The sequence below is a fragment of the Engystomops pustulosus genome, chromosome 5 (genome assembly GCF_040894005.1).
Source record: "Engystomops pustulosus chromosome 5, aEngPut4.maternal, whole genome shotgun sequence".
Classification (NCBI taxonomy): domain Eukaryota; kingdom Metazoa; phylum Chordata; class Amphibia; order Anura; family Leptodactylidae; genus Engystomops; species Engystomops pustulosus.
The window spans coordinates 71,431,564-71,445,734 of record NC_092415.1 but is presented as its reverse complement, the minus strand read 5'-3'; the positions used below and the strand labels follow the sequence as shown (position 1 = coordinate 71,445,734).

Here is a 14,171-nt window from a genome sequence, read left to right as displayed (position 1 = left end):
TTTGGTGTAGTCTGTTGGGGAAGCTGCATCTCAGCTATTGAGAAGAGCAGATCCAGCTCTGTCATCTTGACACAGTGCAGGTGGTAGCTGAGAGGAAGACACTGTGTAAGTTGAAATCTATTCTGGAGAATAGCTCCCATCCCATGCATGAAACTGTGATGGCATTGGGGAGCACCTTCAGTGACCGACTGCTTCACCCCAAGTGTGAGAGGGAGCGTTATCGTAAGTCATTCCTCCCAGCTGCGATCAGGCTGTTCAACAAACAAGACCCAAACAGAAGTAACCTGCGCCCCCCACCTAACTAGTCCCAGCAGGTTCCATCCACAGACTGAATATCAAGCTTGTGTTCTTTATCTTGTCTTTGTACCCCCTTTTTTTTGTTCATTTATTCCTAATATTATTGTACTCTCATTGTTTGTACTGTATTCTCTGTATTCTCTCTGCTGCTGTAACGCTGTGAATTTTCCCACTGTTGGACTAATAAAGGATTATTTTATCTCATCTTAAATTTTAATGATAGGTTCACTTTAAGATTGGAACATTTGAGATTGAGATAGTTATAGATTTACACAGTTGTGCAGACGTATCCATGTCGAGCGGAGTCTAAAGCCCTTTATTCTTACAAACAAGGGCATAGGAAGCAATAAAAAGAGCAGATCCTGCCAGAGGGGCCACTAACCAGTATGTTAGAGTGCTTGGTTTACAATCCTTGATCCTGGTGTAAGATGTCTCCCTTAGAGTATAAAAAATTCTGATTAACTTATAACTTATACATTCTTTGTGAATCAGTGCAATAATTGTCTAGGGGTGGTGTGTATTACAGCTCAATGGAGCTGATATGCAATACCACACATATCCCAAGCTCAGGTGTGGAGCCATTTATGGAAGAAAGTACAGGCAGCCCCCGGGTTACGTACAAGATAGGGTCCGGAGGTTTGTTCTTAAGTTGAATTTGCATGTAAGTTGAAACTGTATATTTTATAATTGTAGACCCAGACAAAAAAAATGTTGGCCCCCAGTGACAATTGGAGTTTAAACATTTTTTGCTGTAATGGGACCAATGATTATCAATAAAGTTTCATTACAGACACTTTACAGATGATTATTGCAATCTGGGACTATAGTAAACCATTCAGAAAGCTTCACCATAGGTCAGAGGGGTCTGTCTTTAACTATGGGTTGTCTATTGTAAGTCGGGTGTCCTTAACTAGGGGACCGCCTGTAGTCATGTTTTTCTATGCCTGGAAAACCTCTTTAAAAGATCAAATGTTAAAGACGACAATATTATTCTGAAACAATAAAATGAAAGCAAGACCTGAAAATTAGTTTTAGGCTAGTCCTACTTTCTACAATGTGGCACATGTTCTCCATATTTCCACAATGTTGCTGGCTGATATCCTCATAAGTAGGCATGGCGTTCTTCTAGCTATACATTACAGAACTCCAAGACCATTGTGAAGAGCATGAAGATCGGAAAAACCCCACTTCTAGAGTCCTGGCTTTGAGACAGAGATTGCTTCTGGCTAGTTGTGAGTACTTTTATTACACTGTCGACACTTGTAACCTTAAAATTTCTTGGACAGACAAAATGAGTAATTGCTTTAGGTAACCACATAGAACGTTTACATGATGGCACAGACAGGGTGGAAAGTGGATTTTTTCTTAACATCTTGAATTAGTTTCAAGTGTGCCATTTTGCATTCAAATGCGGGGAGACACGGAAACCAATCCTTTATATTCTATTAGAAAACAGCCACTGTCCCCTCTCTCTCATTATGGTGCAGACTACAAGACCTAACAACAAAAATCTATATTATTGATCTAACCAAGTCTCCACAATTATTCTTTAGAAGGAAACACCGACGATAAATTACATCTGCACTGGCTTTTCATCTGCGGTTCGATATAAGTGATCTCTCAGGGCAAGCTGGAGACCTTAAATCGTCAACACCCTTGACAGAGGAGCTAAATAGTCCCGGCCTCCCACCAACTGCTTGGGATATTTCTCAATAAAGAACTTTTTTACCCTAGAATCTTCACCTAAGAGGTGAACATCTGGATCACAGTACAGTGATTGGGCCATTTTTGTTTCATTCATTCTCTTTAATTATACTGTACAATGTACTGGGAGTGAAGCAGATGTTAACAATTTCCTGACTATGTAGAGGCACTGGAAATGGGAATGACTAAATAACCTAGGATACACTCATGACACCATGATGAACTCAATGGCTGAAGTGTAAAAAAAAAAAAGGCAGTATATACGAATAAGGATGAGAAAAATCTAGAAAAAAAAAACAATAATTCATGCAATAAAAACAAGCAATAACAATAAACTAACTCGAACATAGAGGAATATAAGCAAACGGCAGGAGGAGGTGGTAATATTGTAGCCACGGCTAGAGAGCGAGGCAAGAGCATTTATCTTACAGGCTAAAATAAGGCGCCATAAAGATTCAATTTTCATTTACAGCATCTAGAAATACAAGAGGATGTTTCAAAGTGGACAACGTCTGCTCTCTCAATGTTCTTGTTAATGGTGTTTGTTAAAACATCTTTGCTTTAATTAAAAAAAACAAAAGTATTACTTGGCCATAAATGAGTTTTATATATAACCAGGAAGATAATGAAGACATAATTTCTAACAGACCTGTGTGAGTCCTGTAATGATCTTTCATGGCAGAGGCCGTGAGGAAAGAATAATGGCATGTAGGCCAGGTACATTTAAATGGTTTTTCACCCGTGTGCAGCTTCTTGTGGTTGTTCAGGGCCCATTTCTCTCTAAAACTTCTATCACAGACATTGCAGGCAAATTTCCTATATGAATAAAAAGCAAATGAAAGCATGAAATACACGTGGATGCAAAAATCCTTATATTTATCAAGAGATGGATTTCTAAGGCAGAAAAGAAACAAGGCTTGTACGAGCTCAACGTTGCTAAATGCTGCGCCTATGCTGAGGAGAATTGCAGCCTAGGTCTGTCATGTCTGTATAACCAGGCATTGATTTTTCTGTCTAGGCCTGGCACGTCAGCCATTTATTCTCCGCTTTGCGGTTGGGCCCAACGGGTTTGAAAAATTCTGTTACAGTCCAGTCGCCCCTGAGGCAAATGTGAGAATAGATTTCACCTGTACAGACCTATACCACTTATCCAGGGCATGTGCTGTCAGAGCAAAGGCTAAATGAAAAGCTATCTGTTCAGGAGCGCTCCGACAGCCAAGTGGTGCTAAATGCTGCACTGTGCTGAAATACATCTTTGCTACGCTGCCACATTTAACCCTTCTGTCATGGGGAGGAGGGTGAGCTATATACTGCACTTCATTGGAAGTCCTGTACATCGATCATGAGAACCTGAGCAAATGGTTGGCTAATGCACGCTAACAATATGAACACTACAACTATAGAATAGAAAACTACTAAGTGTCTTAAGTTGGACATTTTTTACCATTTATTGAAAATACATAGCAAAACTGTGAAAGTATACAAGTGTAAAATCTAGTATAATATATATTTATATATACATACACACGCACACATGTATATATGCACACGCACGCACTGGAGATTAAAATGAGAGAACACTGTATGATCACTTGATTTTTCAGAAATAATGTACCGGTAATCTCTATTAAACAACATTTGATGGATTTTTGTAAGGGGTACACCATGCCACTAGTAGTGTTTTATTAAACTGGCAACATTCAACACTTATTTTGCAAAAACTTAGAGAACATTAATGGTTACAAGAGTCACCAATCAGTAGGGAGTGTACAGGCCTTTGCTTTGAATGACTTCAGCAAATCTGCAGCCATAGGACATCACTAGTCTCTCATTCTGCTCTGGTGTGATTTTGGTCCCATCTTCTTCCAGACTCTTCTACAGTTCTGCAACCATTGTGGATTTCTTAACAATGTCACCAAGGATTTTCCAGAGGTTTTCTATAGGGTTTACAACAGGACTCTGCTTCAAAGAACCGCTTGATATGGGGCATTGTCCTGCATAAAAATTGCTGTCTGATTAAGTGAAAAAAGCAGGAAGCAGACATGTGTTCAAGTCCAAGTCTTGCTGCAGAAAACATTCCCTAAACAATGACACTTGCTCCACCAACTTTCACTGACTTCTTTACACACTTTGGATTCAGTCTTTCCCTAGTTTGTCGACTGTGAACCACTTCTGATCTGTCTACACAACATGTTCCTTAGCAAAGACAAGTCTAGCCTTTTGATTCTTTATGGTAATGAGCGTTTGGTCACTGCGCAGCTTTCAGTCCAAATGCTCTTAAATGTTGTGACATTGTATCACGAGACTGATCTTTACCCTGCTCAGTGCTAAACAGACGAGCAATACCAGCTGCAGTGTTGAAACAATTGCTCAGGGATATTATCCACATCATCCTGTCCTCTTGCCTTCTTGGGGGACTTCAATGAGTTTGTTGTAAAGATGCAATATTCTAGAAATTACAGATTTGGAATGACCATTTCAAGAGGTAACCCCTTGTCCTTCATCTGGACAACCTGCTACTGAAAGGCTTCAGTCACTGTGACAAAAGTTTGTCAGATAATTTTAAAAAAATAGCGCCATTTTAAACCCAATAACTTGCAGGTAGTTAAAAGTGTTCTCTAATTTTGATCAGTGGTCTTTTACAATAATCTGATTTTTTTATTACATTTTTAATCAGTGCCTTAGAACAGTGATTTTCAACCAGTGTGCCGTGACACAGGTCAGGTGTGCCGCGGGGAAAGTTCTCCAAACTATGGTGCCCCTTGTGTTTTGTTTCCTGGCAATGTGCAGCGATGTGCAGTCACGGCTTCTTACAATGTAGTAGACGTGTACAATAACACATGCACAAGCTTTGAACCTAGCGCGACAAAATGACGTCACCGAGGCCGGCGCATCATCCTGAGAGCGGAGAGACTCTCACATTTGGCCACCGCCAAGGTAATGCCCACCAATAATGCTGACTATATGAGCTTTTGCCTGAGTATATGAACTGTTGGCAGAATACTCAGCATATGAGCTGGTACTTTTAGTACTCCAGCAGTATACTGCATATAACAATGAGAAATGTAAAATAAGAAATACTATAGTCATGAGGCTGGAGTACTACAAGTACCAGCTCATATGCTGAGTATATAAGCTGGCACTTGTACTCTGGCCTCATGGCCATAGTACTTCTCATTGTACCCCTTTATTTTGCAGTATATGAGACACATAATAATCAGCACCATATACATAAACAGGGAGAAACTGAGAACTGTTGAGGAAGAGCTTCGTGTGTGTCTTCCCACCATTCTTGCCAGGATATGCCTTTTGTGTTTATCGAAACAGGCCCAGGTTTCACACTGAGTGAGTAAAATAAATTTAGAATCTATATTATTAACTATATGTATAATCTGACTGTTTTAGTGTCATTTTGTGCTATTTTGGTTGGTGGTGTGCCCCAGGATTTTCTAAGTATAAAAAGTGTGCCGCGGCTCAAAAAAGGTTGAAAATCACTGCGTTAGAAGATATACCATTTAAGAATTAGCTTAAAGGACACCCACGGTACCTTATGCTCTCTATGGAGCCTCTTTGTGCTTCTTCTAGGGCCCCCGTGGTATGGAGAAAATAAACTTTTATATCTATTGAAATGAGCCAGAGGCACTCAGGGTCTTGTGTAACAAGCCCATTCTGGCTCCTCCGAAGGCTAATTTTTGCATACCTCGCCCCCCCCCCCCCCGCCTCATTTGTATGCACCGCTCCCAGCTACCCACACGGTCAGGCAGCCCGTGACATCATCCGGCACTCTTCTGTTGAAAAATATTCTGTCTTGCGAAGCTCGCAGGTATCCTGTGCGGCTGGGCAACAAATCAAGAGTGCAAGATGATGAAACCAGCTGTCTGACCACGCAGGTAGGTGGGAGTGGTGCATACAAATGAGGCGGGGGGAGTGCATAAATAAGTCTTCGGAGCTGCCAGGAGGAGCTCATCGTACGAGAACCTGAGCGCCTACGGCTCATTTCAATAGATTAGTTTATTTTAGTTTATTTTCTCAATACCACGGGGGCTTCTAGAAACCTCTCTCTCGGGGATCGAACTTTCATTGGATTGTCTGCCATTTTCAGGTTTTGCGCGGCTATAACAGGTATTTAACAGGTGTCTGGGCTGGGACTGTTTCACACGTGATCATTTCTGGCACAGCTGTGCTTCCATGTGACAGAAATTGGGGGGCGTGCCGTCGGACAATCTGACTGATTCGGACTGAGCACGGGATTTAGCTTTCAAATTGTGTCGCAAGACAATGCACTTACATGCACCAGGAAGAAGAAGGTGAACTCCGGGGGACCTGAGCGGGGAATCGACACATGCAGGATATCAGGCGCACAATCTTAGTGAATCACGGCACAGTGCATTATACACAATTGTATAATAATTATACTCCAGCGGCCGCTTAGTAAATGAGCCCCATTATGTTGGCACGGGTTCCTTGTATTTTCTCCTGCAAATGTCATGACTTCAGGTATATTGCAGGTGCTAGTCTATCCATCCTTGGCTTTAGTATGAAGTACACCATCACAAGCTACCTTCAGCAGCTGCTTCCCGGACGCAGGGGTTCATGAAACATTGGACATTTGTAGAACCAGAAGGGGACATCATAGTCCCTCCTTACAAGTAATTTGAAACAGCGTTCAAAGAGGTTTTAATTTTAAGAACAATGCTAAATCTCCAAGTATTTAGAAGGACATCATCGAGATAGCAGGGCGTTTGTCCAACTCAATCCTCATGGCAGGTTCCCTCTAAGAAATGTGGTTACTTTTATTATAAAACATCAGTATTCTTGACTTCAATAATGTATAACAGAGTCAACAAATAACAAAACCAGGAATAGAAGTAGCTAAAAGGAAACGTAGATAGATGATATTTTATTTATGGAACCAGTGACACATCACATGGTTATCTGTTTCTTACTGAGGTAAAAATTAAACTATCCCGCAGAGAAATGTCATTCTTCTGATAAATGATTGACACATACATCAGAATACTGGCGCTGCAGTGAGTCTCTGCCCTCTGTAATATACATGAGATCAGGTAGAGAGAAACTAAATCGCCACCTTGTTACCCTACGACAAGTGGAATAAAGGTTCTTATGACAGACTTGATTTATTTTAGAATGGATCTGCAACACAGATTTTACAAAAGAATAAGAGATGTAGGACTGCTGCCCCGTTCTGAAAAGTCGGTGCTTGGTATTGTATCAAATATCACAGCTCTTACCGCAAAAAGAGAAAGACAAGTGTGTAAAGGCTAAAATACAGTAAACGTTATTGAAATTCACAAACAATAGCTAAAGTGTCCTATATGCAAGATTAAAAACATTTAAAAAGTGTACAAATACACATCAATATACAACTAGGTGGGTCAGAGCCTGGTAACCAGGACCCACCTACGGCCACAGATCACAACAGGGTATGTGAATGCAAATTCCTCACAGCAAGTGAAAATGAGGCCCTGACCACCATACCTATACTCTGTCCAAAAGAAATATACTATACAGTCCAGGTACAGTCCAGAGCCCAAATTAGTCAAATGGTTCTGTATAAGACCCAAGTGGGAGGAGGAAATGCCAAGTCACAGAACTGTGGCCGAAGGCACCCCACGCGTTCCGTCACCTTCCTGGATGCCAACTCAACGGGGGATCGACGCCATGATTCGTTTCTCATTGAGCTTCTTGATTTTGTGCTGCGACAAAGCTACTTTGTATTTGATGGGACGTTCTACAGGCAGGCTTCCGGTACAGCAATGGGTGCACGGTGCGCGCCTTCCTATGCCAACCTATTTTTAGAGTGGTGGGAGGGCGCGCACGTGTACCCATCTCCGGATTTTTGCCGACACGTCATTGGGTGGTTTCGTTTCATAGACGATATCTTGCTGGTATGGGATGGACCCCTGGAGATTTGTGAATTGTTTATAGCACATCTTAACAAGAATTCATTTAACATTGTTCTCACCCACAATGTCTCGCAGGTCTCAGTGGAGTTCCTTGACTTAAAAATCTATGTCCAGAACCACCATCTGAATACAGACCTCTATTGCAAGAGCACTGCAACAAACAGTCTATTACACCATTCCAGCTTCCACCCGGATCATCTCAAGAGGGGCATCCCTGTAGGGCAATTCATTAGAATCAAGAGGAATTGTTCGACAACTATGGATTTTCGGAGAAATGCTCGGGACCTCACACAACGCTTCAAGGAACGTGGGTACCCCAAAAAATCGATTTCTAGGGCCTACAGAAGGGCTCGTGACACACAGAGGGATATACTTCTGCAACCCAGAAGGCGGGTCAACAACTTTAAGGGTGGTATCATAACTCCCTTTAACAACCAGTGGAACGACATCCGGGCTATATTAAGTAAGAACTGGAACATACTGCTTGCCGAACCAAAATTGAGGGACCTGATTACTGAAAAACCGTGCCTTATTGCCAAGAGGGCCAAAAATCTGAAAGACAAGCTCACCACTAGTCACTATCAGAGACCTAAAAAACCCCTGGGGAGGGGACTGAAACTAATTGGCTCCCACCCTTGTGGTGATTGTTCCGTGTGCCCATTGATGAAGACATGCAAAGAAATCAGGGACTCTACAGACCAAAAAGTGTTTACTTTGCGTGACTACATTAATTGTAAATCTAGAAATGTAGTCTATGCCCTCAGTTGTCCTTGCCAGAAGATATACGTTGGTCAGACAACACAAGAGTTGCGGAAGAGAATCCAACAGCATCTCTCAAGTATCTTAAACGCGGACTCCCATTTCAGCCAGGGCAAAACACTCTCCACGGTAGCCACGCATTTCCGACGGGAACATGCAGGTAAGACCCGGGGTATCAGGGTGGTTGGACTTGACATCATACGGCCCACTATCAGGGGTGGTAATCTGACACCTGAACTCCTAAGGAGGGAAGCTCGTTGGATCTATAACCTGGGGAGTTTGGCCCCCCGGGGAATTAATGAGGATCTTCTTTTTTCAGGATACTATAGACAGAGGTGATTTGCCTACATTCCTTTGATCCTCCAAAAGCTGTAAGGTAAACTTTTTATTCATTTGTCACGTGCACATGCATCTCCATGTACCTCTTCCTTCACTTTTTAAAATTTGTTCTCCCCCCTCTTATCTTCTCTTTTCTTCTCCCCCTAGTTTTTCTCCCTCACTACACTATACCCTTTTTCTTCAGGTCACTTCTTAACTGTATGGGGCACTATTTTCCCCCTTAAGTATTTGCTAATACCCATCACTCGTTTACTATATTCCCCTTGTTTGCTCTCACTTGTCACAAGCAATTTTTTTCCCCTTTTTCACTCCACTCCACTTGGGACAACCTGTCCCCTTGTAGTTTTGGGACCCTTCAGGTCCCCTTCTCGACACCTTATCACTCCTTCACCTCGGCCTTTTTCATGGTGTAAAATAAAATCCCTTTGGTGCATATATTCTCTTTTTTCACATGCACTTATCCCCATTTCGGGGAACACTAGCACAATAATAAAATATAAAAAAATTAGAAGATAATAATCAAAAGAAGGAGAGAATGAGAAGGAATATTTTTCAATTTTAACTTGGATTTGCACCATATCCATTATTGTATTTCAGTCTTTCCTTATGGCCATGGAGTCTACCTCTGATTTTTGTTTGATACCGCCCTCCTTCCTCCCGGGACATTCTTTGGACAATTCAGCACTCCTGACTAATGGGGATATCCTGGAACAACTTACCTAAAACCTACTGGTCGTTACTGGACTTGAAACTGTGTGGTCATACTTAATTGACTTTCCTTTGATATTTAGGTTGAATTATCCACTGGGACATTTTTCCTCTTTGCCTTTATTCAAAAATTCAGAATATGTGGTCGCTATTGGACTTGAAACTGTGTGGTCATATTGACCTTCTTCTGACACTTGGGTTGATTTACCCACTGGGACATTTTTTCCTCTTTGCCTTTGTTCAAATTCCAGCTTTTTGATCTACTTTGCTCCTTGATAGTCACATCGTATTCCTTTTGGAGATTGTGGGCGCGAGACCGGCCCGCTACATGTATCTGTGTCAGGGTCCACTAACTTTGTCTTGGCCCCTTGGACCACGATTCATTGAAGAAATACTCACCTTTTTTTTTTTTTTCTTCGAAAATATAAATCTTTATTGCAATGTTTACATATTTTACATGCATGTTTCAAAAGACCATACAATATACTCTAAAAGTGTATACATTAATTACATTAGTCTTTTAAAATCCTTCATCTACAAAATTTTCCTTTATGCTAACACAAATATCAACCCTTGACATAAAATGCATTGTTTATATAGGATTATTGCTTAATAGGATTATTGCAGTGTAGTCCCTTATGGCATCTAATATATAAAATATATATCAATTATTCTGCAACTTCCCTTTTCCTACAGACCAGAGTCCCAACACACTTTTGCCAAGTCCCCCCCCCTCCCCTAAATGGATCCCCTGGCAGCAGAAGTGGGGGAAGAAAAAAAAAAAAAAAAAAAAAAAAAATTAAACAAAAAAAAATAAAAAAATGTATATATATAAATATTAAAGTTAAGATTAATAATATTCAAATATGTGTTTTATTGCCAACATGACCAGACCCTATTCCATTTATGCTCTGTACGCAACATCTTAGATCGATTACATTCATATTCCTTTATCTGCATGGAGAGTCTCCACCAGTTCTCTACATTTGGAGGGGACTTGGAGCCCCATTTTCGGACTATGATTATCATTGCCATATTCATCAGCCTACTAATCAGCCTACCATGTAGGTTAGTCAAACTCGGATCCTCCACTAGGCTAAAAATTGCTATGTGAATCACTAGGGGTAAATTGATTTTGAGAATGTGATCAATCCTTCTGAAAACTTCTTTCCAAAAGACCTTTATAATTGGGCACTGCCATACCAGGTGAAGGAAATCTGCGTCCGGTAATTGGCATTTCCAGCACCTAGATTCCTTCTTTAACTTCATTTTTAGCAACGCCGCTGGAGTGTAATACACCTGGTGCAAAACATTAAAATAAATTAATCTGTGATTCCAATTTAGTGAACACAATCTAGTGTTTCTGTGAATTCTCTTCCATTCTTCCATACTCATCGTCCCAATCACCCCTTCCCATTTATTTTGGGATTTGTGTATCTTGTTCCTAGAGTGACTATCCCTTATAAACCTATATAATTTAGATAAAGACTTATTACTATCCCCTTTCGTTTTAATAAAATCTAAGCATTTATGTGAATCCAGTTTCATTTTTATCTTGTGCAAATTATAGTTCATTACATGTTTTAGTTGCAAATATCTAAGCCAGTCTTCTGATCTCAAGCCGTATAACCTTTGCATCGAAATAAGTGATGCAAAGAAATACTCACCTTAATATCGTCACTTGACGTTTACTCATGGGTCCTTATATGCATGTATCTTTATCAATAAAGACATCTACTTTATGCGTCTACCTTACCCGTGGAGCCAATTTTGCCTTCTTGCGTCTCGTAATAGGAGCCCCTGTTAACTCTTTCCAGACATCCTTATGATGGTCACCTTCCGACCAGTATGCCTTTTTTAGATGCTGTAACCCTGATTTTACAAAGGATTGACTCATACTTGTATTACACCCACACTGCATTATTTGAACCACCAACTTCGTTGCATGGTACTCGCTTGCGTATAATATCTCGTGTAAACATGTGTAATTTCTCTGCTTGTTTATCATGCCCGCGCATAACTTCCTTTTTATCCTTACCATCTGTTTTGTAACTCTATGTTCGTCGAAGACGCCTGCGCATAACCAAAACTATTTTGTACGCATGCGCATAAATTCGTCGCTTCATTGAGACTAGTAGCGACACTAGCAGAATCAACAAACAGGGATTAACTCTATCGGCAATAATAGGCACTGGTGCGCATGTGCGGGATTTGATCGCTCTCGCGACAGTCTCGCCGTGCATTGGATTTTCACACAGGTGTCCTTACTTTCATGGACGCCAGCGATTGGTGATCGGGGACCTCCTAGGGACTTATAAGGTAGGCTCCACGGGTCACAAGGCACTTACCCCTGAGGAAGTCGCAATCAGGCGACGGAACGCGTGGGGTGCCTTCGGCCACAGTTCTGTGACTTGGCATTTCCTCCTCCCACTTGGGTCTTATACAGAACCATTTGACTAATTTGGGCTCTGCTCTGCCATATACCTGTGTGATCATCCCTGTCTCAATCCTATGGGACTACCACTGTTCCCTGTTTCCCTCTGCATTGGCAATTGACTTTTGGCTAGCGACATCACTAACAAGGGCTTTGGTCTTGTGAGTACCTGGACTGTATAATATATTTCTTTTGGACAGAGTATAGGTATGGTGGTCAGGGCCTCATTTTCACTTGCTGTGAGGAATTTGCATTCACATACCCTGTTGTGATCTGTGGCCGTAGGTGGGTCCTGGTTACCAGGCTCTGACCCACCTAGTTGTATATGGATGTGTATTTGTACACTTTTTAAATGTTTTTAATCTTGCATATAGGACACTTTAGCTATTGTTTGTGAATTTCAATAAAGTTTACTGTATTTTAGCCTTTACACACTTGTCTTTCTCTTTTTGCGGTATTAGCTTGTCCCTTAGTGTGTTGGCATTTGCTATATTTATTGTACTAGCGCATGTTCCACGTTGTTTGGTCGAAAATATCACAGCTCTGTTATAAAGCATTAAAATAAGGTAGCTTAAGTATTAGGTAGCTTAAGGGTTAATGAAATATCCTTTATAGTTCAGCGCAGATTGTTGATAATACAATTTATCCTTTATACCAGTGGTGGCGAACCTATGGCACGGGTGCCAGAGGTGGCACTCAGAGCCCTTTCTGTGGGCACTCAGACCATCACTCCAGGACAGAGTTCACCAAATAAAGTGACACTTCATTGACTGTTTGGAACCGGGGGGAAAGTGAAAAGGTGTTGACAGAACTGCAATATCTTTAGAGGTTCTCATTCTGGACCCACCATTCTTCCACTACAGAGAGAAGTTCAACGAGAGCCTGATTTTACCCTCCTCCTTTCAACTGTATGGGTGGCCTCAGGGGGCCGATACGATTGAAAGATGTGGAAGAACAGATAGCAATAAGTTACTGCTTAAAATGCAATGTTGGCACTTCATGGTAAATAAGTGGATTTTGGTTGTAGTTTGGGAACTCTGTCTCCAAAAGGTTCGCCATTACTGCTTTATACTCTGTTTTAAAGGAGATGCAATTTTGAAAATGGGGCAAGTGTCTGCTTGCAGAAAATCTGTGGTTTGTTGGGTTCACTTTAATTTTTTTTGCTGTATTTTCGACTTTATTTTTAAACGTCAAAATTGTAAAAATTGCTCTGGTCCATAACGCGACAAAATATCCGGAAATTCCTGGCGGTGAAAGGGTTAATACCCCTTGGTTGAAATCCCGGGTGAAGATGCTTATCATCTATATCCTGTCTATATATCTATCTTTCTGGTTATCTCCTATAATCTGACCATTTATGTATCTCACTTTTTCTCTATTTATTTTTCAATCTATTTCTCTTCTACTGTATTTATCTCTCATATCCATCTACTGTATATATAATCTACTTTATATTCTGCATCTAGAAATTTCTATCATCTTTCATATTTATCTTATATCATAATAATTATAATAATTCCTTTATTTATATAGCACCCACAGATACCGCAGCACTGCACAGAGCTTGCGAGATCAGTCCCTGTCCTCATGGGGCTCACAATCTAATCAACCTACCAGTAATTTTTTGGAGTGTGGTAGGAAACCGGAGGACGCGGAGGAAACCCACACAAACACAGAGAGAACATACAAACTCTTTGCAGATGTTTACCAGTGCTGCAAGGCTGTAGTGCTAACCACTGAGCTACCGTGCTGCCCATCAATCTCCCGATCATCTATCTCCTATAAAATTCGCCCATATTACAGTTTGTTTTACCATACTAAAGGGAGCCTCTAACCGACTGTGACTTGTCATAAAATAGTTTTATTTTGGGGCCCCAGTTTTAGTTTTGCCCAGGTCTAGAAACGTGCCTGACATAAAAGTGACATCACTTTTATGTTTGGTGTAGAATTATATCAAAGGTATAAAAGTATATTAAAGGTCCTTACACACCAGAATTATTGGT

The 14,171-nt window shown here is 40.9% G+C and overlaps 1 protein-coding gene across 1 annotated transcript in view; it reads right to left on the bottom strand.

Moving 5' to 3' along the window:
• ZNF407 (zinc finger protein 407) overlaps positions 1-14,171 on the bottom strand; it is a 426,210-nt gene that overhangs the window by 149,189 nt on the left and 262,850 nt on the right. Inside the window, exon 5 of the mRNA XM_072152346.1 lies at positions 2,651-2,817. Within this exon, the coding sequence (XP_072008447.1) occupies positions 2,651-2,817 (167 nt within the window). The remainder of the gene's footprint in view (positions 1-2,650; positions 2,818-14,171) is intronic.